General features: G+C 44.4%; 4 protein-coding genes across 4 annotated transcripts in view; 3 read left to right on the top strand and 1 right to left on the bottom strand.

The window, feature by feature from the left end:
• The window catches only part of LOC126557820 (splicing factor ESS-2 homolog), a 126,758-nt gene that overhangs the window by 25,130 nt on the left and 74,849 nt on the right, over positions 1–26,779 (top strand). The gene's annotated exons all lie outside the window — the stretch shown is intronic.
• Positions 1–26,779, top strand: part of LOC126557939 (bleomycin hydrolase) — a 56,603-nt gene that overhangs the window by 10,573 nt on the left and 19,251 nt on the right. The window lies entirely within an intron of this gene.
• On the bottom strand, positions 442–2,273 carry LOC126557748 (uncharacterized). The gene is made up of 4 exons (XM_050213626.1): positions 2,034–2,273; positions 1,537–1,963; positions 976–1,450; positions 442–873 (listed from the first exon to the last, which is right to left on the bottom strand). Exons 1-4 carry the CDS (start codon positions 2,261–2,263, stop codon positions 449–451), a joined length of 1,557 nt encoding a protein of 518 aa, XP_050069583.1. The 5' UTR covers positions 2,264–2,273; the 3' UTR covers positions 442–448.
• LOC126559738 (uncharacterized) lies at positions 23,270–26,067 on the top strand. The gene is made up of 5 exons (XM_050215911.1): positions 23,270–23,442; positions 23,560–23,673; positions 23,813–25,363; positions 25,434–25,563; positions 25,645–26,067. Exons 1-5 carry the CDS (start codon positions 23,275–23,277, stop codon positions 26,004–26,006), a joined length of 2,325 nt encoding a protein of 774 aa, XP_050071868.1. The 5' UTR covers positions 23,270–23,274; the 3' UTR covers positions 26,007–26,067.

The following is a 26,779-nucleotide window of genomic DNA, read 5'->3' as shown; positions in this document are numbered from 1 at the left end:
AGACAGTTTCCCTATCGGTTGTACTTAAGTTCTGTTCTGGTCCGTGATGTTCTGCAGGATCTTCTTCACCGTTACCGTGTTGCTTTCTGATCATTTAAATTTTCTCTCCGTCTGGGAATCATCGTTCATCGTCATCGATGAGTATAAATATCTTAAAAGCTTAATCCAATCCGAGAGATTTTTGCCGCTGGACACTTGTGAGATTCTGTGCCGGCCAAATCTGTCCGGATTGCTTCGTTGCTTTGTGGCATAGCTCTTAGAAAAAAAAAACACATACACACACACACAATAAAATAAAATTATAAAAACATGGTACAGTCTAGGCACCAAAAGAGAGGTACTTTGCGAGTGGAGTCGCCGTCGTAGAATTGAATGGCCAATATTTGGCGTGGCGTGGCGGAGTTACTCCAACGTATTTAGGGGGGGGGGGGGGGTCTCCAGATTCGTTTTAAAGGCGACTGCTTTCCGATGGCCGTACGCTGACTATGTTTCGGTGCCCATTCGTACCGTTGGTGTGCGGTGACGGTAGATAGTCATCCGGCTGGAAGGTGTTGTTTTCGTGGCCCATTTCTACGTGGTTAGCGTGGCTCGTCGGATCGTGTCCGATGGTTGGTGCCGATCCGGCCGGCTTTGGTCCCTCCATGAAGAACATGGTGATGAAGAACAGCAGTGTACTGATACCGTAGAAACCGGCGTAGAAGAACATAACCGAGCCACGGTAACCAATCGCTTTGGCCAGTGGATCGACAAGAATTGGCAGGTTGCCACCGATGTTGTTCATCACGAACAGGAACACACCGATCGTAGTGGAGCGGACCTGGAGTGGGACAATTTCCACCAGCACGGCGAACACAATACCGAACCACATCTCAGCTGCAATATTGCACAAAGAAGAAGAAGAAATAAAACGGAATTAGTTCCATTCGACCTGGAGAGACCTCTCTAGGAGTCGGATTCTTGTCAATCACAACTCACCGAAGAAGTAACTGATTCCTAGCGTAATCATCGCCCAGAGCGGTTCAAAGTACACGGATCCAAACGCGAACGGTGTGGCCAATAGTTGGCTCACTGCCAAACAGGCAACCCGCGATCGAATACCCATTTTGGCGACGAACTTGTCCGACACGATGCCTCCAACCACCACACCGATGCTACCGATACCGATCGTTACGGCAAACAACCACCATCCAAGATCGACGTCGGGGAAGTAGATGTTGTAGTAGAGATCGGCGTTGTACGCGAAGGTCATACCGCCGGAGTGACGGATTGAGGCAGCAAACATGAGCAACAGTACGCGCGGTTGCATCAACACCTTCCACAGGTTAACCTTCACCTTACCCGCCGCATCCTCGCCGATACTTTGACGTTCCGGTTCGCGCAATGTTGTGCCGGTGAGTACGGCCATAATGAGAGCAAGCACACCCGTACCGTAGTAGCACACGCGCCAGCCCTGTTTTTTGATTGCCGAAGAAATGAAATGTTTAATACAACTATAGTAGCGTACCGCTGGAGCCTTTTCGTGGCTTTTATTCCTACCAGTCCACCGATGTCCAGCTTGGTGATGTAACGACCGACCGGGAACGCGATACCGTACCCTCCGTAGATACCCCAGTTAAAGATGGCCATCACGAGTGCTCGCTTGCTCTCGGGGAAGATGTCGGACATGATACCGGTGGCGAGTGGGTTACAGCCGGCTTCCCCTGCTGCCATCACCATGCGCAGCAGTATCAAATGCCAGTACTCCTTGACCGTACCCTGGAGCAGGATGGCCACGGCAAACACGAGCGTACAGACGAACAGCATCCGGACGCGGTTGTACCGATCGGCGGCCACACCCAACACGACGCCCATTACCGTAAACACGGCGATAAAGCTCGGACCAGCCAGCAGCTGATATTCGAGCCCGAGTCCGTTGTAGTTCCACTCACAGTAAACTGTACCGTTTATGTGCTGCTTGTGGCATCTGGTTACAAGAAAAAAAAACACAGGTTAAAGTATTAGCTTTGCTTTACCTTGCCACAAAAGCTACTTACTCATGTTCGATGATAAACTCGGCACACTGTGCCGGTAGCTCGTGACGCAGAAAGTCGGTGTGGTTCTGCTGGCACGCCTGGTCGCCATAGTCCAGCTCGATGGCTGTTGCCTTCGAGGTGACACCGATCAAGTAATGGCCAAGCTCACCGGCTATGTAACCGATCGTCAGCACCGCCAGCACGTACGGTTTGTACAGGAAGTGTAGCTTCTCCTTTATTGAGGACTGCATTATTGCGGGAGTTTTGTGTGCGTCTGTTGCGGAAAGGGAAAAGGAATGGACACGACACGCTTTAGTCAAAAACGATCGATGACCCGCTTGGTGAGGCGACGATCGACTGGGCACGAGATGACAAGTTTGGTTGGCGATCGCATCGATCGCATCGGCGATGGTTGTATGTATGGGGTGCTGAAAGGATTACCGACTAAAGGCTTTTTTCTTGTTCGGTTTCGTTTCGTTAAGTAGGATGTGTTGAAAGGCCTTTTTAGAAAGGACTGCAAAAAAATTGGATGCTTAAATTGTCTGTTGAGGAAACCAGCGGCCAGTAGTAATTATTGGCTGTCAGAGTATTCAATTTAACCAGCGATCGTTCAAAGAATAGAGGTAATTAATAGATCACTGATTGATCGTAACGATCATTAATCATTTGATCATGATGCGGCGAGTGCAGCTTTCTGCCAGATTGGATCGTAATATAATGCTTAGTGGACGCGTTTGAAAGGGATTACTGATCGCGTTTGTGTTTTTGGTCTTTTTTAACGTTATTTAACTTCTGAAAACGTTTTTTGAAAGATTGTAAATTTATACTTAATTGTGATTGTAAAACAAAACAGTAAAATGTACAGTTTGAGTCCAGAGAATGGCATTGTTTTAGAGTAAACTTAGTCTACACAATTCGATTGAAAATCTGCAAATGGCTAATGGCATGTGCCAGACAACAACGACTTGAAGCAGTTCCTCTGTATCTTACCATCCGTTCTCCTACAACCATCACCAGTCACGACGAAATATGATTAAACATTTACGTCTCGCGACGGCTTTGTGACCTGTGTAAAAAATACAACCGTTCCGGCTCTACATAGCCGATCGTTCGTGATTGATGATTTATGGATGAGATGCAATTTTTGGATTGTTTTGTGATTGAATAATAGTTGGGTCGCGTGTGCTTCTCGGGAAGGGAGGTGTTTGTGAACTATCGTTCATTGCTCTGGAGCGGGATCACGGGGCATGAATAATGTAAACTATATTTATTTAATTACGAGTTGAACAAGCGCAAGTGGATGCAGAGTTAACAGGAAATGTGAGATTTGTATTTTAGATCGTTTCAATTTATAAAGCCGCTTTTTTATTGTTGGTTAGTCTCAGATTTGCAATACAAATGTTTGCAGGACAAACTTATTACTTACAAAAAATTAATATCATAATTTTTAGATAAATTTTGGGTTTTTTTTAATTGCCTTTTAGCTTTTTAGGTTTATTTCGTAATTGCTATTTGTTTTTTAAAGCATGTAAATCAGCTCACGAATGGATTTTACATAGCTTTAAATTTTCCATTAGCAGCAATATGGTCCGATCGATAAAAATCCATTAGCACATAAAGAGCTACCATAGTCAGCATAAAACATTATTTTTATTTGTCTTTTGCTAGCTCATTTGAATTTATTTCTTACTCGGAAGTAAAGAAAAAACCGTAACATTATTTATGTCCCCATTTATTTTACGATATTCGATACCTTGCTTGAACCTTTCATGAAACCATAAGTCTTCAAGATCAAGGTAACGATCGGTGGTGGCTTAAGAAGTGGTTCGTGGTCGACATTGTCTTTCTATTTTCCTGTCGTATTTCCTGCCACCAAAACATGCGCGGGTACAGAGTGGCGTGTGTGCAAAAATATAACAAAATGACAATAATCCTTTCACTTTTGTTTGATAAAACAACCACCGAAAACCGAACATCAGACGTTTGGAATGGAATGCAAGCTACGATCTTCGCATCACCATGGCAACCAGGGTGTGAGCTAGCGCGTTGCGGATCGGTATTATTTACGCGCCGAACCTTGCTGCTGGTGCAACATTAATCCGGTCAGGTAAGTCTAACCGGCGGCAGAGCAAGGACAAGAAGTGCAGTTGATGCTTCCGGGTTCTTGCTCCATTCATTCGAAATTTCCGATAAGCATACAGAGCGTGCCACTTTTAGTAGAGTACATTTAATGAACCTTATAAACATAGTGGTGATGTGACTACTTAACATTACTGTCAACATATCAATAAAGTAGCTGCTTTAGTATTACCGTGCCAATAACCCGTTTGAGCGTCTTGAGCAAAAAAAGAATCAGCATATTTAGATCGTTCAAGACTAGTTCTGGTTGATTGGGGCCATAGAGAAGCAAATCTACCCATTGATTATTCAATCACACACTTAACTTTAAGTAACCTCCTGTACCCGTATAAATTGCGACACACCTGTGCGTCCCACGGAACTCAACTCATTTGAAAGCTTAGGTGTTAATTTGCTGGAATCGATCCGTCTCGGAGGACTTTACTTGGTTGCTCAAGGTATATAGGGAGGGAGGGGGGGGGGGGGGGGTCAGCATTCCTCCGCATCGGATACGGATCTCCACCATAAACGACCAGCGCAACAGAAATAAAAGCAAGTCAGCAAATCAAATCCGAGTAATGCGATAAGTACCACCAGGGTCCACAAGCGAACCTGACACGGATATGTCATTTGCCCGCGAGGTGTCGCGATACCGCCAACGCATACACACATTATTGGCCAGTCGAATCAGGCGACTAACAAGAGCTGGGGAGAGTGGGAAACAGAAACGTTTACACACTCTGCCGCAAGTTCAAGTTCGAACTAGTTGGCCAGGTGTGCAACGGAGCAGTGTTTTTTAATTAGCAATCGGCATCATTCGAACGGAACGGTAGCACACACGTACACACACACACACACCCGATGAAGCTGTGGAATTGATAGGCGAATAGATAAATCTCTTGCAAAAGGGCCACAAAATTGGCTGAGAGTCGCAGCATTCAATCAAAATTGGCAAATGTTGTTGATACCACCAACGGTGGTACCGTTTAGGCTTCCGTGCGTGGGCCCCGTCCGGAAAATGAATGCCATTGAATATGTGGGTTGTACTGTTACTCCCTTTCGTTTGAAAGCGATCGTTTTTTTTTTCTTTCTTGCTGATTGTGACTGCATTCCGATACGTGAAGGGAATCGGCTGCCACTTTTCATTGCTATTTATGAGAGATGACGGTTTTTGTAGATGGTGTTTAAACACCACGTTTGTGTGACATTTTGTACCGAGCAAGAGGAAGTTAAGCGCTCGGGGATGCTTTTATTTCCGGGTGCGGAAAATGGCACATATTACTTTATGATCAATCAGACTATATTTATACAAGATACAAGTTATTTATACAAGAAGGAGCAATTACACAAAATTGCCTTAAAACTAGCCTTCAGCAGCAGCTTTTAGGTTAGCCGTTCTATAATTAATTTTCTAATCTAATTCTAGCACCACAAGTATCATGGCAGACCTCTTCTAGATGATTTAAAATCCACGTTATCTAAAACTAAAAAAAAGAACATATCTAAATATCCACGTCCATCAACGGATCTTTTTGGTGATGCGAAAAACATTTTAATGATCGGTCGCCGCCGAGCTTCGCTGCGTGTGATCTCGCCATCTGTCTGTGTAGTAACTGAAAGTCGGGGAAGCTTTTGGTACGCACATAGGAAGGAAGCTCCAGCTAGATTGAATTACGGCCATGCTTTATGTTTTGCGCCATCGACCCTGCCACAGTCATCCTATGTTTTACGCGCTTCATTAATGGTGAAGCGCGGTTTTTTTTCCCACATTTCATCACTTCCTTCTTTTCGGCGTGGTAACGAAGTTCAAGGTAAAACCGATGAGAAATCGTGACCATACGTGCGCACACTTCTGTCAAGAGGGATGACAAACTCCGCCAGTCCAGTTAAAAAAAAAAAGGTAAACTTTGATCAAAAAGACATGCAATCCAATCTAGCAATCGGGACAAAAAGAGCTCCAATCATTAATGCAGCGGAACGAAGCAGCTACCGAAAGATAAATTGTCTGCTAATAAGGGGCGATTGACAACAACGTTCCAATTATTAGATCATCGCACCATTTGAGCTTCGCATTCAATCGAAAAAATTCGGTACGCTGTCCTTCAAATCGCCGGGTCGCCGCGGTCAGTTGGTTCCGTAGCAGGACCACTCGATCCTCGACAATGTCAATATGAAATCATCATGAAATCAGCTATAGCATAGTATAGTTTTTCAGCTAAGGATTTTATAGTGCTTACTCTACCACATTTATCATCTTACACGTGCGTCGCTTACCGGGCACGTGTGGTGTTTTATTGTCCACTCAGAGTGACCCCCAGTCATGAAGTTTTTTTTTTCGGTGTACACCGTTTGGGGCCCTCTGCTGCTGGTCGCACGCTCATAAATTCCTTTTGGCGAAGGTTAGCGCTCATTGTGAAATTGGGATCGGATGCGAGCGGGGATTGTTTTCTGGCGTCGCTTGTTCTTGTTGGTACGATTGCGGAGTGCGATTGGGCCACGTCGCAATAAGCCTGGCATCCATTTCTTGGTGGAGAATAAATTCATGCTAAATCTGATCGTAAAATCCGATCCGTGGCAATGCCGTTTTGCGTGCGCTAATATCCATACAGAGCCCGGAGATGATAAATGGTTCCGGTTGGCGGTTTGTACGATCGGATCCGGAACGGTTGATCTTTAATCGGTTGATGTAAGCCGTTCGATCGGAACCGGGGATGGAAGGGGTAAGGTACCGGCGAGTGACGAACTATCGAGCATAAGAGAAGTAGGTTAACGCCTGTGTGTTTGCAGGCGGAAATTAATTATGAATATTATTAGCTCTCGTTGACCTTAGCCGTTGTTTGATGTGCGTAATTCTCATACACGAGCCACAGCTGCTCCGTTAAGGTGACAATTTAACGGCAATGAGACAAACTATGTTGTTATGTGAAGTTCAACAACAACTAGAAAGAAAAACACCGGATAAACAATTGATTATCCGTGCCGAAAACAAATGGCTGACAGAAACGCACAGCGTTAAGAGGACCGATAAAATTCCAATTACCCTTGACTTTGGGATTAGTGGCCTCGATTTTTGATGGTAAATTTCACACGCTTAGTTCCGGCCGGTTTCGTCTGGCAGTACTGGCAAAGCGATCGATTAGTTTGCTAGGAACAAAAGCAAAAGTGTGCACCCGGCTGCGTGGGTGAGTGGAGCGGCCTACTCTTCAAGAAGGTTAAAAATCGCACGATTTACACGGAACACGGGTGTTTGAAGGTCTTGGCGCGGAATTTTTCGAACCAGCAACGATAGTGTAACACCTTGCAGACCAGCAAGAAAACCAAACCGATCGCCATAAAACATTGCAAGGAAACGTGAAGTAAATATTATGGCTTTGGCCACCACAGGGTAGACATATTTAAATGGCTGTTACTGGACGGGGAAACAAGTGATCTGCGTGAGACGATCGCCGATCTGCGTGAGTCTAACCAAAACTATGGAATCGATTAGGTGCTTTTCCTAGTAGCGCACATGTTCGTTAGTATTTTTTGTTTAGAATTTTTATCAATAGGAAAAAATATAAATAAAACCTCTTCATAGGAGCCTCAGGATGAGGTAAGCACAAACTGAAGCTTCCAAGAGCGTGATACAAACCCTCCCCTTGGCGTCCGCCCGGGGAAGGTGTCCGAGAAGATGAGAATCACCGGGGATGATTGGTCCCGAAATAATTATGGATAATTGCCGACATTCACCTTTGGATGTTGGGTAGCGAGCGATGTTACAGGCGATGCCGGTAATATTCCGATTCCTCGACGGCACTCTCGACGGTGTTGAATTCGCTTCACGCTAGTCCTGTAGCTGAGAGATGCTTGTGAGCTGCTGTTGCTAGAGAACGCTTCAGATGGCGTCGAATAGGAACCACAAGCACTAGCCCTACAGTCCGCACTAAGCTTTATTTTTTCCAGGCTAAGCTACTTCTCTTTCCCCTGTTTTTAGAGAAATTCTCAGCACTATTTCTTCTTCACACACACACACACGCGCACTACACTCTAGGCCCCAAGTTATGAGCTTGGGTCGCGATCGCTTCTTATAACACACCGATCGCAACCACTAACTGCTGTCTGCACGCGTATGTCTGCACTATATCGAAAACACTGTCGATCGATCGATCCAGGTCGGTTGGGTTGTGTCGAAACCTCCGGGATCCTGCTGGATGGACACTGGCTTTCGGCTTGGTTTTTTTTTTTTTTGGTCCGCTTCAACCGTTCAGCACGTCCGTCTGCGGTGCGATTCGGACTCGAAATAAGCTTGCGGTGACTCGTAACGCGCCAATATAAGTCAAGGGGGAAGGCAAGACGCTTAGATTTCGCGTACCGACAGAGTGCATACACAACAAGCGGGTTCGTGCGCGTTCGTACACGAACGAAGAAGGGATGGGAAGAGCGAACAAGATAGAGAAGGAGAGGCACGCGTATTCTCGAGGCGATGTGCGAGGTGTAAGGTAACCAGTTTTTTTTTTCTTCATCGGTACGAAGGTGGGGACAGCCTGAAGGAGGGTACAGGTGAATAGGAAGGTGAGACAGAATTCGCGTATTCGCGAGCGGGATTGCCGGGATCGGCGTTCCGGGTTGGGGTAGGGATGTAGTAGGGATATTGGTCCAGTGGCTATAGCGACTTTGCCAGCCAGCAGTCCAGCAGCTTTGGATATCGGCATCACCGGTTGACCCTGGAGTTTCGAAGTTCTGGAAGCAGAACGTTGCTAGTTCTTGTGGAATTCCCTAGGAAAGGTTTCTGTTCTTGATGCGGGAGAATGGGGGAAAAAAACGAAGCAATCGCAGTGTTGGTATGAACGGAAAAACAAAATCGTCTAGCAACGGGTGTGCATGGTATGAGTGTGAGAAACATAGGCAGCAAACCTGGCAGTAATTGGCCAGATTACCTTTGTTTTCACTCCAATGGGAAAGACAAACCCCCAGACGAAAGACCGGCATTGAAGTTCCTGGCATCAGGTTGTTGGTATTTGCTAGTGTTGCCAGCGAGAAACAGTTCCCTGAAGCGATCGTCATAGCAACCGCGCCTTGCAAGGAAGGAAAACTTGCAACACACACACACACACACTAGACTGCTCCCCTACTCTAATGGTTGATTTGTTTTGTTGATAGTTTTTGAGCGGAAAAATCAATTACCCTGTCTCGACAATCAACGCAGCCATGTGTGTTGCCCATGGCAGCCTTCCGTTCGACGTTCGTCGTAGCTTGCTAGCTCTTCGTTGGCTCCGTGTGTATCGGTTTAACGCGAGGATACATTTGGCAACGAATTAGCTGGTGCTGCTGGTGGAAATAGGTGAAAAGTGAAAATTGGAACCATTTGATGTGATTAACGCATCCATCCATTCACTGCCGCTGTGGCCGGATATTAAGGAGGCGCTTAGGGTAAACATGTTTGATGACATTATGTGTGTGTGTGTGTGTGTGAGGGTCGGGTTCTGTAATCGATCATACAGCTACGGTACATCCGTTGGGTATAGAAATTTGCCCAAAAAGGTCTCATCTGTTGCTATTGGCGAGCCGCCGGCGTGCTAATTGCATAAGTTAATGAGGCCGCTTCTTGATGCCCTTTGCTGCTGCAGGTACAGGGGACGGGTACGCTGAATTGGACCAGCAACGCTTAACGCTTCGGAAAGTTCCCATTTGCACAGGGAGTTATAAAAGACCGAAATGGAGAGCCCTAATCACATGTTTGCTTTGCGGGTTATATGCGAGCCGACGACAGGGTGTTATTTCGCCACTTTTGACACACGGGTACAAAGCACTAATAATCTAATTTAAAGTATGGCTGGGACTGCAAAATTAACTACATTCTTCAAGGTGACGAAAGTGGTAATTGATCCCGAAATTTCATTATCGAAACCAGATTGCAAAATACTTTCATGGAATGTTTCGTCAACTGAAGAAGTGGTAGAGCTACTGTTTGTTTGAACCATTTCTTCAACGAAACAGCAACGATCGACGATAAGTCCATGCTTGGCTTGTATTCCCCTCTACCCGCATGCGTGTGGTTAATAGTTCCGTTTCGGGTGGGTTTGGCTCTGTTTACCAAAACCAGTTACCAGCCCACTGATGCCTAGTTTGGATTAGTCCATTTTTCATATAAACATACAACAAACAGTGCCTGTGTCTTAAGACGTAAGCAGCTATGGTTGAAGAATCGCCGAATGATTGGAGTGGAGTGGAGTTATTTATATATTTATGATAGATTCCTGAATCAATTCGCTACCGGGCGTGTCAGCGTGCAGGCAGAGAAGACTTGTCGGTTTCTTGGCAGAGATCATCGGCAGAGAGACTCTTTCCTGTTCTCGTTACCCAAGACTTATCCAGATATTTCAAGGTCTTTTTCTCGTGCCGGTTCCTTGGCAGATCCCGTGAAGCAGTTGGTCGGTCATTGGACGTTTGGTTAGCTGAACGGAGGGCTAACTAGAACTTCGTCCGTTCTCGATCGTGACTATTCCATCGTATACGTTCCGTATGCAATCGGGGGATCGTTAGCTGCTCAAGTTCAGGAGATCTTCTCGGGGATTACCCTAAGCATCCGTCGCACGGACACGGTCAAGTTCAATGATGCGAAGCTGATGGGGATCATTTGAATTGTGAATGTGTGAGAACGTACACAACCACCCAACCTTCCTCGGTCAAGTTCAATGCAGCAGAGAGACTCTTACTTCATCAGCGATCGTCAGTTTGCAAGAAGTATAAAATCCACAACCAACCTACTGCTCCGTCCGTTTTGCTGTTGTCTTTCATTGCTGTCCGCCACTTTCGCTATCCGGTAGTGTTGTGTACGATCGGATCAAACCGGTCCCAACCGGTGAGTTGATCACACGAAGGGTGGGGTTTTTCATATGTCTTTATGCTGGCCCTTTCAGATGCAGGTTTGGTTTCAGAACTGAGAGGAAATCCCAACGTCACTGTTGGGATAGCTTCTGAAATCTTACCCCAGGCTGTGATGAGCAATACCGGCGCTAATTTTAACTGTCCACAAAAGTTTGGACAGAGAATGTGATCCATTTCCTTGTTTACCGTTTGGGGTCGATTGCGGGGTTTTTTTGGTGGAAAATAGTGTTATTCAAACCTGTTCCCCGTTACTTGTTTTGGGATGTCTCGAGTCAAGTTCATGGGTACGATATCAACAAAGCGAACTGATGCCATGAATCATCATCACAAATTATAGCTATTATGAGGATAAAATGACTGTAGCAGTGCCTGTAAACGGTCCAATATCTGACCAATCACGTCAAACGAATATAATCTTTTTAGGATAATATTGACACTTTGAATGATCTAATCCTTCTGTCTAAACACCACGATAGAAACGATAAGCGGTGTATGAAACATTCGCCACCGATTAGTATTTTATTCAAGTGCAGAAATAAATGTCCGACATGACCACCACCATCACCGTCCGTCGTTAAAAATCAGTCTCCAGACACCTCTAAGACTCTTAGAAGAGAGGAGAATGCATTAAGCATTCCTCATGCTCACTCCACGGTGCCGTTTGGTCAAAGTGATTGGAATCCGGCCCGTCCACCCGTCCGTCCACTGCACCAGCTTAACCTTGGTCTCAAAGCGTCAGCAGGTCGTAAATTAATGGTAAAAACAGGTGGTGCGGCGAACGTGTGACAGTTTCTGCGTCTATTTTGCATGACTAGCAGGACCTGACCCTACAAAGTGTTTGTAGTAAAAAGGCATTGATGATTTCCAAATTATGTTTGCCAGCAAGTGCATCGATCATGGACGCTTGTAAGGTCTTTATTGTGTATGTGGAGGGATAGGGACATATTGTCTGCTTTGCTTTTAATCGAGACGTCTGGATTTTGTTTTCCCAGCTGCATCAAAAAGTGCATGCGAGTACTCCCCGATGTGGTCAGAGATTAGACATTTGGGACACGAGAACCACCGCAGCGCTGGCGTGACCTTTTCGGCAAGACCAGTTGTAGGCTGGTGGCTGTTCTCGGCTTATTCGTGCAGTGAAGCTGAAGGATTTGTTTGCAAAAAAAAAGGCGCCATCGGGTGAATGGATGCAGACACCCATTCCATGCAGCGTTCTCCTTTTGTTAACATACAGGGTGGACAAATCACAGGTGTCTGGGGACCTGTACCGAGTCTCGGGAACTATGGGGAATTCGTTGCTGGGATCGCACGATTTCCGCTGTATAAAGTGCACACGCGCGTGCAGCATGCCATTGCAATCTGTCGGTGAACGTCTGAGAACAGGGGTCAATAGCGAATAGGGTCAGAAGGTGTATTTTTATTAGCTGTGTTTGTGGTTTTCCGTCCCCTAGAATCGGTGACTGTGTTGGTAAAAGAATGAAAGTTAGCTATAAGCGGAGCGGTTGAATGATCGATCTAAGGTTACGATCGTTCGTAGGATGGTGAGTGCAAAAAAGGGGAACAGTTAGCAGGAAGTTTACAGGATCTGTAAACTTGAGCTAGAAACAAGCAATGGCACGAAGGACTTTAGTAAGATAAGGTCCGAGGGAAACTGAAAGGCGTTCCAAAGTCAAACGGACAGGTATGTGACTGATTCAGGGATTTTGGGTGAATGTAAACGATAGGCGACATTGAAGGGAACGCTGGACTCCTGTTCAATATTAAATTAATCAATGGATCTTTGCATCTTTAATTATAATTTTAAGCTGATCGATGGTGGTGCTTATTATAGAATTCCATCCCGATCTTGCTGCCAACTCCGGAGCCCGATCTCGTCCATAATCTTTCAGCAAATCAGCTTTATGTAATACTGCCGTCACAGTTATCCCACACTAAAAGTCTAGCCAATCTAACGTATGCGCATACAGGATAGAGATCGTGAGTTTGAGGGCACTCTGCCGGCACGGTAATGTTTCATTAGCTTTTTATTGGCACACATGGTGGTGGTAGCGATGTGTATTCAATTCTACACGCACCTGCCTGCAGTTGCTAAGTTGCCGATGCATTTTTCATGTAAAGATTGCCTAGAAACAGCCGGCTACTATTCTGCATAATCCAGCACTCTGAATATGCTATTAGATCGTTGCGTATTCCTAATCCGATCGAAGAACATTCCTGCACCAGCAGGTGCAGGTAATGAAACCGAACCAGCTCTGGATCGTGACAGACACACCATCTGGAGATGTTGTAATTACATTCTAATGCACTTTTGCTCACACAGAATACACAGTACAGTGCTGGGAGTCAATCAATTACGGGGCACACTAGGGAGAGCGACTGGTGGATGATTGATTGAGCCGTACGTTTCTTGCACGGGAATAGATCAATGGGAAGAAAAAAAATTTGATCAGTAGTAGCAATGCGAGAAAATTCTTTAGGTTACTAGTATATTCGTAAAGGGTTTTTTGTTTTGGTTTAAGATCGTAAACCTCACGTGCCGCTGTCCCACGTGGTTTATTTTTGTACGCTGATCTACACAACTCAATCGTACAATAATTCAATTTACCAACTTTGCCAAGTGTGACTCTGTAGATCCTCAACTGCACGATGCTCTAATGTGAAACGAATGGCGATTTGATACGATACGCATCAGGTTTGTACAACATCACCTTACGGGTCGAACCGGATCGACAAGAATGAAGCGAATTTGCCCACAAATTATTTACGTCAATTTGTTGTCTCCGACCCGACCACAAAGGCAGGTCCAAACCATAACCGTAGACGATGAGGAATTTAATTCGCTATAGCCCAAAGTGTTTGTATGTGTGTGTGTGTGTGTGTTTGTGCAGTTTTGTAAAGGATAGGGTGGTTCGCTGATGGTTGATCGATGACTTGAAGAATGAAGAAACTGACGATCCTCGCATGCTAGAATGCTGCTCGTTTTGCCGGCAAGACTGTTTGAAATAGTTTCAGCTTCAGAGAACGGCCAGACCGTATAACTTAACTTGAGAAATTAAAAACTAAAGAACTTTGTCTAGACGATGATCCTCGCCCAAGCTCTCTTCAAAAGCTCACGTGCTGATCGTGTGGTGTTCTGTGCACGTTTTCGATGGTTGAAATTGTCCAAAAAGGAGAAACCTGTCATTAGCCAACGCGCATAATAGATTCGCTCCATTAAGCTTCGCACATAAACGTCGGCCGCCCGCTCCCTGACATGTAATGAGATTTCTTTGGAACAGTGTTTTCAGCATAGATTTTTGTTTGTCCCCCTTCTGCCCGTTGTATAAGCCACGCACACACATACGTATCAAGGGCTCGTGCTTGGCGTGGTGAGGTCGTACGATAATGAGCCAGCAAAATTAGACTCAAGCCGACCTAATAAACCGGTTGGTAATGAAATGGGTTTCCGTATGGTTGTTGGCGATCAACACCAGCTTCCCGCTTGTGGGTGGTGAGGGTGATCTACAAGGGTGAGAGGAGATTTTTTTTTTAATCGGCACCTCGATGCGAGACGACGAGCGTTGGTTGGGGAAGCGTTGTTAAATTCAATGTCCGACTGGTGGATTAATAGGTGCGGGTTTAAACTCCGGTTGAACGAGATTATATTTCGATGTGTTTGTTCTGTAGAGCACAGGTTGGTATGTGGAATTGTGTCCACTTTTGCTTTCATTCAAATGAGTAAAAATGTGCACGATAGGCTGATAGGCAATTCAAAGTGATAATTATGATCCATGCGTTTTATATTATCCATTTTCTGACCCGGAAATCTGTTATAATGAGCTTGTTAGATTGATGAAAACGGTTATTGAAAGTGGGACGGTCCGGTGGGAGAGGTGACAACGGGGCCGCTCTTCATACGGCAAGACAGAGGTTTAAATCCCTGCCGGATGATTCCCCTGGGCTGACGACTTCTCCTTCTTGGCTTAACGACCTCTAAGGGTCATGTCGGCCATCGAATGGCTTGCCGATACCACGTAGTTGGACAGTCAGTCCTCACTACAGGGAGAACAGTCCGGATGGGATTTGAACCTCGGTCCTGCTGTACGAAAACCGGCGCCTCTGTCGCCTCCTTCAATGGGCCGCCTCGACAGACGACTTACTAACCAGATTCGTATCTTTTTCCTCTTACCTTAACAATAAAAAGGCATACTAGACTTGCTAGTTCGATAAGATTTGAACCTCGGTCTTGCCGTGTTAAAACCAACCCCGTTATCGTCTCAACCACTAGGTCGAATTTCTTGATATCAATAATCCTAGTAAGCCATAACCGGCGTGACCTCCAAGGTCATTAAGGGAAGAAAATGAAGAAGATATTGATGCAATCAGGTTCTATCTCATTGTGACTTACAATAAAAGTTGTTGAAATTTACTCCTAGTGCTCAATAAGAGATTTTTTACACACAACGGACTATATACTAACCATGAAGCATGCAATCCTCATAACAACTTTAAGCTTTAATTTTACTCTATGTGTTACATCATGTACCGGTAGAACGTGACTCCCTTCATCGTTCTGTCTGCCCCTGTCCGTTAAGTTGAAGCTTTGGATTTGAAAATTTTATTTTTTATTTCGATACACGATTTACAACGGTTGACTGGTGCATTGAACGCAAACATGACTTGTAAAAAAAAAACGATGCAGACAGCACAGATGAATCAGGAAGGGATAAAACAGAGACAACAAAGCGACAACCGAGTTCCGTGGTGGTTCCTTGTTGGAAGTTGTCGCTTTACGCTTGTTTGCATTATCTGCTTAGTGCCTAAGTTTCTGTTTGTAGAAATCGGCACACGCACCAAGGCCGTCGAGCAGTCGATGTTTGCGTTGGCAATACAATTTTCCACTTCATCAACTGTTTCCAAAACATCCACAGCAAAACACAGACCGAAAAGCTCTCTGGATGCTGGGAAAATCAATAAATTTGTTTATGAGTGTGTCTCCGCGAGTGTTGTGGGACAAATTTGTATTGCACGCTTTACGACCTCGGCTGTTGATCAATCTATGTGCTGGTTATTGTTGAGATAATAAGACATTTTGTTGTAGATTGGGCACACGTACACACACACACACACTCTCGCTACCTTAACCCACAAAATTTTGAACTGAAGGTGGTGGGCGCCATTTTTTGAAATTATGAAAATTGTTCCTTCAATCGATTAAAGATTTAAATTTAATTAGGCTGAGCGATTCCGTACCGGAATTGTGGGTTGAGACGTGGGCGAGATGTGTAACGTTGTGCATGATAAGGGTTAGCGTAACTGCTAGTAATGATTTACTTTTTTGATGGATCGGCGTGAATGGAAGGCGTTTCGAAAAAGGGCTTATTGTCTTCGTTCTTGGCCCGGTTTGCTTCACTTTCTGTTCGATCTTTTACGTATCGTTGATCTTTCTTTCGTGCCTTGAGTAATGATGAGAATCATTTTTAATCTTTTGATGTTTTACCCACTCAGGCATGGCTTGAACCGGCAATTTGGCTGACGTCATTGAGTAGAGTAATACAATCTATCAAACGCTTAGTGTAATTAATTTCGATCTGAATATTTTCTGAGACACTGGAATGGACCTATATGTATTTAAAATTTTTGGTTTTCTTAATATTATTAGCAATTAAGACAATATTTTTTGGATATGTAAATCCAAGTAATTAATTTAAAATTTTCTAATAATTTTCATGCCTAATCTGCCACACTTAACGGAAGCGCGAAAGCTGTTTGATTCTGTATAACCGGTAAAAGCTCTCTCTCCCTCTCTCGCTCACAACCCTAAAAGCTCACAACACTACCACATTAATGCGCATGTCCGTACAATGGCAGCTGTCAAAATGTTACAATCGTTCAGCCAGCCGGAGAAGACGGATAATGGCAGAGAGTCATTACGCACGCATCCTGCCGTGCTTCCTAGTATTTGAGCAACTTCTCGTGAAGCGGTGCGTTAGTTGTGTAGAGCTGCCGCGGCCTGGGAATGGCAGGATAATCCCGCCAAGAGGTGTCTAACACGGCTGCCGTAGCAACAGCATCCTCATCCAAAACACGACGAACAGAGAGTACGTGCTCGCTGTAGGAGGCCTTCAGGACACGTCAGGAATAATGTGTTTTGATGTATCGGTGTGTGTGTGTATGTATTGGAGTTACTGCACTGTACGCGTAGTATGTTTATGAAGGATGGTGCAATATTGAATGTTTCACCAGTGTCAAAGTATCCTTCGACTTGCCTGGAACTGTGTTAGAATAGTGTTCCAGCGCTGTTCTTTCCACTGTTGAGAGCGAACGTGCTGCTGAAAAGCAGAATAGCAAATACGACTGTGACTTGTAAAGTGTGTTGGGACAGTATGTTGGTTGTGGTTTAGTGAAAAATGCTTTTCTTACACACTTCCATGTTGGAATAACAGTGTACGTTTTGCTGCGAAAATAATATACCCAAAAGGGGTTGTTGGGATGGATGTCGTGTGCGTGTAAGAGTGAGCGTATTTTAGTACTATTTTTTCCGAGAATGGATTAAGAAAGAAGGTGTAACAGGGGAAAAAATATTGATATTAGAAAATACGTTCAATAGCAGCCCATACAGCAATCAAGCCGCAAGTTTCGCGAGTGTCGTGTGTTTGGATAGTAGTAATAGTAGGCTGGTGTAAAAGAACTGGTGTCGCATTGTCAAGGATACTGCGACTCTGCATCCTGTACGGAGAGAATGGTGGCATAAAAGTGTAGTGCAAGTCAGGTGAAGCATGCTGGTGTGGTGGGCCATCCTGCGTCGGGCGAATATACCGTACGGGATCTAGTAGACTGGAATAAATACGGACTGCTGCTTGCAGAGGTGGGTAATCTCTACTTCCAAGTAAATAGAAGGTACCGGGCGTGTATGCGTGTATGCGAATGCGTCCTTGGGACTGGTGAGTTTGCATACAATTGGAACGGGAATTAGGACGGACCACCCAACCACTTGAAGATGATGATGATGATGCTCCATTTCGAGACATGTGTCTGATGAGGTTGGTTTGATGTTTTATTTCATTCGTTTACATAGTTTATTTACTGAACACCTCACACCGCGTGTGGTCCTTCTTACCACAATCAAGTGATGGCAGCTTTATTCCGAATTCTTTACTGACCTCATTCTGAAGGTACAGTGACAAATTTGTTGCTCGTTTGGGTGATAAAATTGGTTGTTTAAAAATGCATACCCCGCCGGTTCTTTACGCCCTGCTATAGAGTGATTGAACTGAGCAATCTTAAAACTTGGAAGAAACTGGCAGCTTGCGATTCCGTTCCTAGTAAGGAGAACTCGATGTACATCCATTGCCCTCGCTCCTGCTTAACTTCCTTGCTGGATAAAATATGTATAGGGGGAAAAAAAAGACGCGAACCAACCGGTCGGACGCCATTCGTAAGTAATGCAATTTAGATGCCTTGTTGTCGAAGTTACAGAAGGCTGGTGGTGCCGTGTGCGGTATCTGGTTCGCGTACAAAATTGGCCATCTTGGTTCACTGGCAAATTGATTATTCATGTCTAGGCTGCTGATGCTTTGCTACGGTAGGTGAAGAATAGTGGGCACCGAACAGTGTAAACTGAAAATAAATGATACTGTCTAGCAAATCTAAAGAAAGGTCAGCTCCATTTGTTACATTTCATTCCCCACCCCGGATGTTTCCACAGAAAAGTGTGTGTTTTGGTATCATTTATCGTCCAAACATTCCAAATTTGCGCATCGTCCTGATGATAACATTGAAATCAAACCATTTTCACAACCTTCCGATTCGTCAATTGATTTTGTGAAGAAACTTCATCAAAATCATTTAGCTGCACTTCCTAACCTCCGAATGTCTGTGGAACGGTTCTACATTTCTCTGGTAAACGATCCTTCCAGCAATAATCCTACGCAACATTTTTCCTACTTAATTTACTTTCCAAGCAGTGTTTAGTATAAGTGTGTGTGTGCATTCTGAAAACTGTTTGTAGAAGGAATTTTTGCCACCGGCATTCTCGAAACCCAACAAATTTGTTTTATCTTTTGATCAAGTTTTGTCGAGTGAAACAAAACGCTCCGAAAAAGGCGCGTAAGTCAATGGAGCATTTCATCTTATTGACCTTTAACTAGTTTGATGTTTAATTCCAACCGGGGGGGGAGGGTAGTATCATATCGTTGGAGGATGTTTAGAGAAGACTTTTCCTAACGTGTGTAGGGATAAGCAAAACTTTGGGTTGTTTCTCGAAAATTTCTTGTGTTTGGATGAAGAGTGGGGTAATGCTTTTTGTATTGAGCATAGGAAAAACGGTTTACAATGAATGTAGCTTTTTCCCGGCAAAGCACTTTATTTGTCTGATGAAAAGTAAACACGCAACCATGCTTTGGACCATGTTGGCTTCGATGCTTGCTTGTTGTTTCTGCTACAGTTTGACGAACTTGTTGCCCAGCAAAAGTGTCTAGATTTCCTTGAATAGTATTGTTCTATGCTTAACTCTGAACTCAAATCGGTGGAACCTCTAATTAGATTACTTCTGCACGCAGTTCGACAAAGCACTTTATTGTGCGGAAAATCCTTCAAGAGATGGGGTGAATGTCAGCACTTTTTCTCAAAGTGTGGTGCCTTTTAGCTTGAGATCACACTTGGCTCCATTCCGTGGCTTGCGCGTCGTGTGAAACGCTAAGGAACAGATAAAGAAAGATGTAAAATGGTGTAATGCTCAGGACGTTCCAACAAAGCTTGCCCCTGCTACACTGGTTCTGAAGTTTGAATTGCCTGAAGCTGATTGAACGTGCAACGTTTCATTAAGTATGCTTTTTAAGTCAGTTTTTGAATATTGAGTTTTTTTATGCTAAACAAAAGCAAAACAAATAAAATTTTTGATGCTAAAACAAAGCTTTTAATTTATTTATTGTTTAGTTTTATTAGATTTGATGCCATTTTTTATAAGATCTACCAAAATTAGTTACGGCTTATGAAATGGCACTACATTTTAAAGACAATATAGTATACATAACAATGTTGACTTCCTTATGGGAATGTTTGATGAATAAAATGTTCTAAAATAGTTATGCGGTCTGATCGTTTTTCAGTGAACAATATATCCTACAACAAAGTCAAATAGCTTGCATTTTAATAAACAGAAATTCGCCAGATTGACAATCAACAAACTCGGATATCATAACGATTTTTATATTCTCCTGCATAATTTGGCTAAACCGTGATAATAGTACTGATTCTAGCAGACAAGCAGAACTTGTCATTTGCACAATGTTTAGGTATTTCACACCTGAACAGAAGGCCTTGAGCGACATTGCTAAAGTCTCTTGCCACAAGTGTGAATCAATGCACCAGCCGCGTGAGTGCGTTTCGTATTAAGCGAATCAATCACTAAAGCTCCTTCTTGCCAAAGACCTTTCCAAGAAACGAATTAATACGGTACGAGTACAACGAATGAAGTATTCGGAGTAATGCATTAAGGGCTGGTGATTACACTACAAACAAAGCCTCGTACATGATGCACGTTGTCGCTCCAATTTGTATAAGCGTGGGTACTGCAAATCGTCGTCCTGCATTTCGTATCTTACCCCACTCCGTTTCGTTTAACAACGTGCGGGCGGTTGATGGTGGTAATTTGCATGCAGGAATGTCGATGCATGACGGATCCATTCACCTCGCATCCCGTCGTTGGGAATAGTTTAATGAATGCTGCTTCAATGCTTTTCCTAGCATTTTCTTGCCAATCACCTTGTTATGTTGCGGATGTGCATGCAGCGATAGTCAACGACCCACAGCGTAAGTGTCTTGCACTTGCTAGCTACACTTCGAGGGAAAGAACTGATGCGTGGTGAAGCATTTTTTTTAGCATTCTTGCTCAGATTTAGCGCGTTGACCTGTGTTGATATCAGTTAGCTTGGCAATGGTATCGTAAAAGACCAGGCGTCTCCATGATGTTATGAGCGTAACGTACTGGGCGCCTCCATCATCCTTTCGTGAATGCAGAAAAACGCTTTAAAACTAAAGTTTGTCAGACTTGCAGGAATAAATTATACATTCTTTTAACAATACTATAATATAAACGTCATTTCTGAGAAAAAAAATCTGTCACGTGGATAGAGCAAGATTGGACGGGTAGAGAAATATGCAAATAAATTAAGCTCACGTGGGATGGCAAAATGATGGAAACCAGTTAGAGCTAACACTAACTACGGAAGGATAAACATTTGGTGGCTGTTGTTATTGACATGCCAAACACATACACGCTCTCACGGTTAGACACACTCATTCACAACAATATTTCTTCGCTCAAGACTTGTGTATAAACCGGGCACGTGGCACGATTTCATTTGTCTTTCGAAATGCTTTTCGCAGTTGTGAATCATTCGCGTCTTACGCCGCAAATACGGAGACCAAAGGCACAACATAACTCCATTCTCTGGTGGTAGCATGAAAGAACATCCCCAGTAGAAATGTTTTTGCGAAGGGTCCATATTTATTGGTTGATGAAAATGACGAATGTCTTCCTTTATCTCGTCACTCCTGTCAGCTATGGGATTAATTGTTTTTTTTTTTTTATGATAAGCTTTATTTATGTTTACTGATTTGTTTTTCATGATCATCTCGCTTTGGGCATTTGTTAGGAAGCTCTCATGAACTGGCTTTCATTATTTGAACTTTGAATTTGCATTTGAACAATGGTTTTATCGTCATGGACAATGAGATGTGGGGATACAGAGTCGCGTACAAAACTATCGCAGGTGTGTGTGAATTTTTGTGTATTCTTATATACCTTTGAGGATTCTTTGGAGAAGGTGTCATCAAAAATAAGTAAATCTCTTACAGCGCAGTATCTCATTACAGACTCTGCCTTAAGTGTTTTATGACGACTCAAAAAATAAATATACCCGCACACATACACCCAATTCTTCTAGACACGTGATGTGTGTAAATAAGAAGGACGAGCACGATGAAATGGAAACATTTCCCCCCAACACGTAGTACCGGAAGTACTGATATTGCTAGGGTGATTGAAAAACTTTCGACAACGCACACCGGCACAACGCGACCGGATGCGGCATGACGCGGGTGTTCCCTCTTAAATGACATTTCTGAAACTGTGAATGTCACGCTTTCTGGCAGAGCTGCTTCATCACCTGCTGTTTCAGTTCCGGGCGAATGAATGCCTTGAGCGCACTACCCGCCCGCCCGCTGTACGTTGACAAGTGCAGGAAGAAAACTTTGTGCCGGAAACAGTCCGCCTTGGACCTGGGAGAAAATTTCAACGTTCACCGTAAGCACCGTTTCATGGATGCGCTATACGGTGCTTTTGAAGAAGTGATGGGCAATTGGGGATGAAAAATAAGAAGCGCTTCCTGAGTTTCGGAAATATGTTCTAAGCGTGCCGAGGACGTAAGGTTCTCGGAAATGCACTATGCATTATATGCCATGAATAGCATCACTATAAATTGTACTTTTTCTGCTTTGAAACAATATATCCTTGATCCAAGCTACATGTGTAAAGTAACGCAAACATTTTTTATGGAAAGCAGAAGCAGCTACGTACTCTATTAGTCCGAAAATAAATCTCACCCAAATTGTGTTGCAGCTACCGGGTCTGGGTTAATACTACTGGTAGTCACTTTTCCAGCATCACTCACCTATTGGCCTGATAATGTGATTTGCTTCTTTAGGATCGGTGCAATATGATGTTCTACCATGTTCTGGGAACGCGTGCAATTCAATTATCGAGTTCCATCGGCCTGCCGGCCATTGCGGTTCGACATATTTCGAGGAATAAACACACTATTTTCCAATCTGGTCCGACTTTTGTTAGTTGAAACCATCGGGATGCTTCGACGTATAAAAAGCGGTGCAAATATTCCGTATTGCCGCATATAGCGATGGAAAATCACTCTTGGAAAAGCAGGCTGTGACAATTTTCTGCGAAAATAAACCATTTGCAATATAAACAGTTTCTTTTTTTTTTATTTTGAAATAACTGGAAACTGGAATTGATGCACATTCTAGGCTTCTAGTTTGGTTTTGCATTTCAACATATTTTCTATTTAATTAAGATGGCTTAAATGTATTGTAGGCTGTGCTTGTTTATACAGGAAAATGTGAGGAAATTGAATTTTAAATCAATAAATTATGTACTCATTTTCATTGTTTTTTTTTTTCTATTTCACACAGGTCAACCGGATGTGGGTAGATATAAAAAAGATGAATACTCCCACATAGTGTATCCCGCTGTTTGTTAGACGTGAAAATTCTTCACGATAAAATGGGAAGCTTGCCAAACTTGAGCGATCTTTCAACGGAAAAGCTTGAACGACGGCTAGAGGAGCGAGAACGCATCCTAGCTCGAGAACGAATCATTCAGCGTGATTTTGGCCGTGAAAAGGAATCGATACGAACACTCGAACGACCCGTCTTTATCCACAAGCAACAGGTACGTAGTAGTATTAGTAGTAGTAGTAGGACATGTAAAAACACTCAGCAAATGATGGAAGTGATATAACTATCTATGCAAGCAAGATAAGGAAACTCACCACTTTTTTCATATCAGATTGCTGCAGCAAAAAGTATTTTTCAACAAAAATGTCCTCCAGGCTCGAGGAAGGTTATGAGAACACGAAGCTCTGGTCAAGCGCATCACATATGGGACGACCCAATAATTGATGTAAGTAGTAGAAGACGTCCGAAGACGTCGGGCTGACTATCCTGATACGGGACAGAAATAAGTCCAAAATCTCCTCCAAAGAAGAAGAAGGAATAGAAAACGTACTGAAATTACTGAATTTTCCGCTTTACTTTTACAGCAATACCTAACCAACTATTCGCCGGCCTCTAACCGTAGTCATCGCATCTCGGTTGGTCCAACCTTTACCGCAGCCTATCAGTTTCAGTCCTCATCACTAGGGAACAGACATCGGCGCGATTCGGTCAACAGTTCCATCGGGGCAACATCCGTGCGTAAGCTGCTGACGGTACAGAACCGCAGTTACGGCTGTCGGCACAAGATCCCATCACACGTACGCTCGAAGATGATGAAGAATTTCATCCTGGTGGCTGTGGCCCACGGTTTCATGTGTACCGCACTGGTACCGCTCATAGTACTGCAGGGCTCCAATTCGACCTGGTTCCAGCAGGAATCCTGGCTTGCAGCCGGACCGGACGTTGGTTCGGGATTGCTAAGCTTGTGCTGTGCCGTAACGGCCGGTATGAGCTTAATGACGACCAAGCTGGTACAACGCTTTGGGTACTCGATCGTACTAGCGGCTAGCTATGCTGCCGTCTGTTTATTTCTAGCTGCTCACATCTATCCCGTACTACTTTTGCTGGTTCCCGGATACCTGCTGCTTGGCCTATTTCTCGGACCTTCCGTCATCTGCAAACAAGCGCTGCTAGTGTCGATGGCTGGGAAGTTGAGCTGCTCTCAGCCGGAGTGTGGCGGTGCTAGTACTGCCGGTGCGAACGCCGATAGTTATGATGATCACCGGTTGCTGTGTAGCCGACAGGAACAAGTCCGTCGGCTAGGGCGATATTTTAAAGCAGCGGGAGACTTTGGAATTATCGTTGGTACGATCGTGGCAGCGTTTGTTTTGACATGTGCTGCGGGTTCGAACCGCATTGGATGCTACTACATATCGAGTCTCGCTCCGTCCGTTCCGAATGCAGCGCTTACCGGTACAGTGAACGGGACGACACCAACTATTAATGGGTCTCACAACGACCAACCAATAGATGGGGGATTACCTCTGTACAGGGACATGCTTATGTCACTACCGGAAGCTACGGAAGCTACGGTAGCCGACATAACGACGACTGACGGTACAAGGCCTGCCAAAGCTACAACTTCCAAGGTTGTTACTCCTTCGATGCCAACGTTACGTGAAACGATGTACTTCCTGTACAACATCCGACTACCAGAACCAACTGGGAATGGTGAGGAGGGATCGCATCCTACCAGCACGTCCAGTGGTCCAACCGGTGGTAGTTCCGAGGAGCTACGTGATGCAGCAGGCCCGTACATGGATCGGTTTCCGTACAGCATGTTCCAGACGAACGACTACGGTGAGCGTATCTGTGGATCACATCTTTGCCCGGTTTGGGACAAAAACGTCCCGGTCAATAGTAGCGCGCTGGAAAATCAGCTCAAACTGCAGGGCTATACGGGTGCCACGCCATTGATGTGCGTCTATCTGGTGTTTGGTGTGCTAGCATTTACTGTTACCGCTTTCACGACGGACATTGAGTTTAACGTCAAGTTTGACTCTATAAGAAGGATGTCTGACACGTTGCTGTTTGCCGGACCGCTCGCTTACTTTGTGGGCACCGAACAGGCATACATGATGGCGGACTTTATGAAGGTGAGAATGCGTGTGTGTGTGCGAGTGTTTTCTATGAAATCACTTATCGTGTTTTGTTTCTTTTTTCCAGGCTTTTGTGGCATGCGAACTGGGGCCGAACAGTGTGGCAGGTGTTCTGGTCGGAATGGGTGTAATGCAACTGATCGCTGCCTGCACCCTTAGTATGCTTCTGAAACACACTAAACGTGTCGTAGTTATTGGTAGGTCTTCGCAATAAATATGTACTCCAATGTATGTTGACCAATAATGACGTTCTCTTTCACTCTCTTTCTTCTCCATAGTGGCTGGCTTTATGTTCCATGCTTGTCTACTGCTTGTTCTCCTGCGCTGGAAACCTTCCAGGGATGACAGTGCCGTACTGTACGTCATACCGGCCGCCTGGGGTGTGTGTAACGCAGTCTGGGAAACGCTCCTTTTTGCTTTAACGACGCTCACACACCCTAACAAGTTCGCCGAAGTGACATCACCCCTGCAAGCACTGCGATTCCTCGGCCTAGCCGTCACGTTTGCTGGCCATGGTGTATTGTGTGAGGCACCGAAAATTATCATCCTAGCCATACTGCTGGTCATCTCCGTCATACCGTACACGATGCTGGAACTGAAGCTGGAAAATCAACGGAAAGCACTAAAGCTTAGCTTGTGACGATTGTGTGCGCACGAATACTAATGTTCGGTGAAGCAGAAGCACTACTGAAGCATCCCCAGGGGGGGTGGTAGTGTTTTGTGGCCCACTGTTACAAACCGGAAAATGAGTATGGCGCCTTTGCTTCTCCAGGTAATCGTTGCCTTGTATGTATGTACACGCATATAGAGGAGGAATATGTGACGTTCTGTAGAGAAGCATCTTCATAGCAAAGGGCGAAGGTACAGAATCTCCTAGCAAAACAGAGTTAACAAGTAGGTATTGTTCATTCTTATCGCCTTAAAAATTGTATTAGCACAGTGTGGTTGGCCCATGCATGACCGATATATAACAGGCGTAACACGAATGCGCCGTCTTAAAATGCTCTGCGCGCGTATAGATGATCTGCTCTCTGTTCTCGCTCACGTAACTAACTGCTACTACCGTAGGCTAGTGAAGATTTGCTCTCATTGCTGGCCCTATTTCAATATTGTGGTGTAATCAATGTTATAACCTTCCGAAGTTGGAGCAGAAATCACAACCATAGCAAAAGAGTATTGTTGGTTGTTGTGTGTTAAAGGAACTGAAGAGTGCATTGTGACAGAATGCTCCTTATTCGTTTATCAATACGTTGATCCACTTATACACAAACGCAAGTATTACACATGTTTCCGCACGGCCTCCACGCTTTACGGCTATTTCCGGACTGTAGGTCCAGTTTTAACATCTTCTTCGCACCAAAGAGGCTACGCGGTAAGAGAAGGAAATTGAACATGGGAATGTAATGAAAGCGC

The sequence above is a fragment of the Anopheles maculipalpis genome, chromosome 2RL, assembly GCF_943734695.1.
Source record: "Anopheles maculipalpis chromosome 2RL, idAnoMacuDA_375_x, whole genome shotgun sequence".
NCBI classification, from domain to species: domain Eukaryota; kingdom Metazoa; phylum Arthropoda; class Insecta; order Diptera; family Culicidae; genus Anopheles; species Anopheles maculipalpis.
The sequence above is the reverse complement of the archived record's forward strand: the minus strand, read 5'-3'. Positions and strand labels throughout refer to the sequence as shown.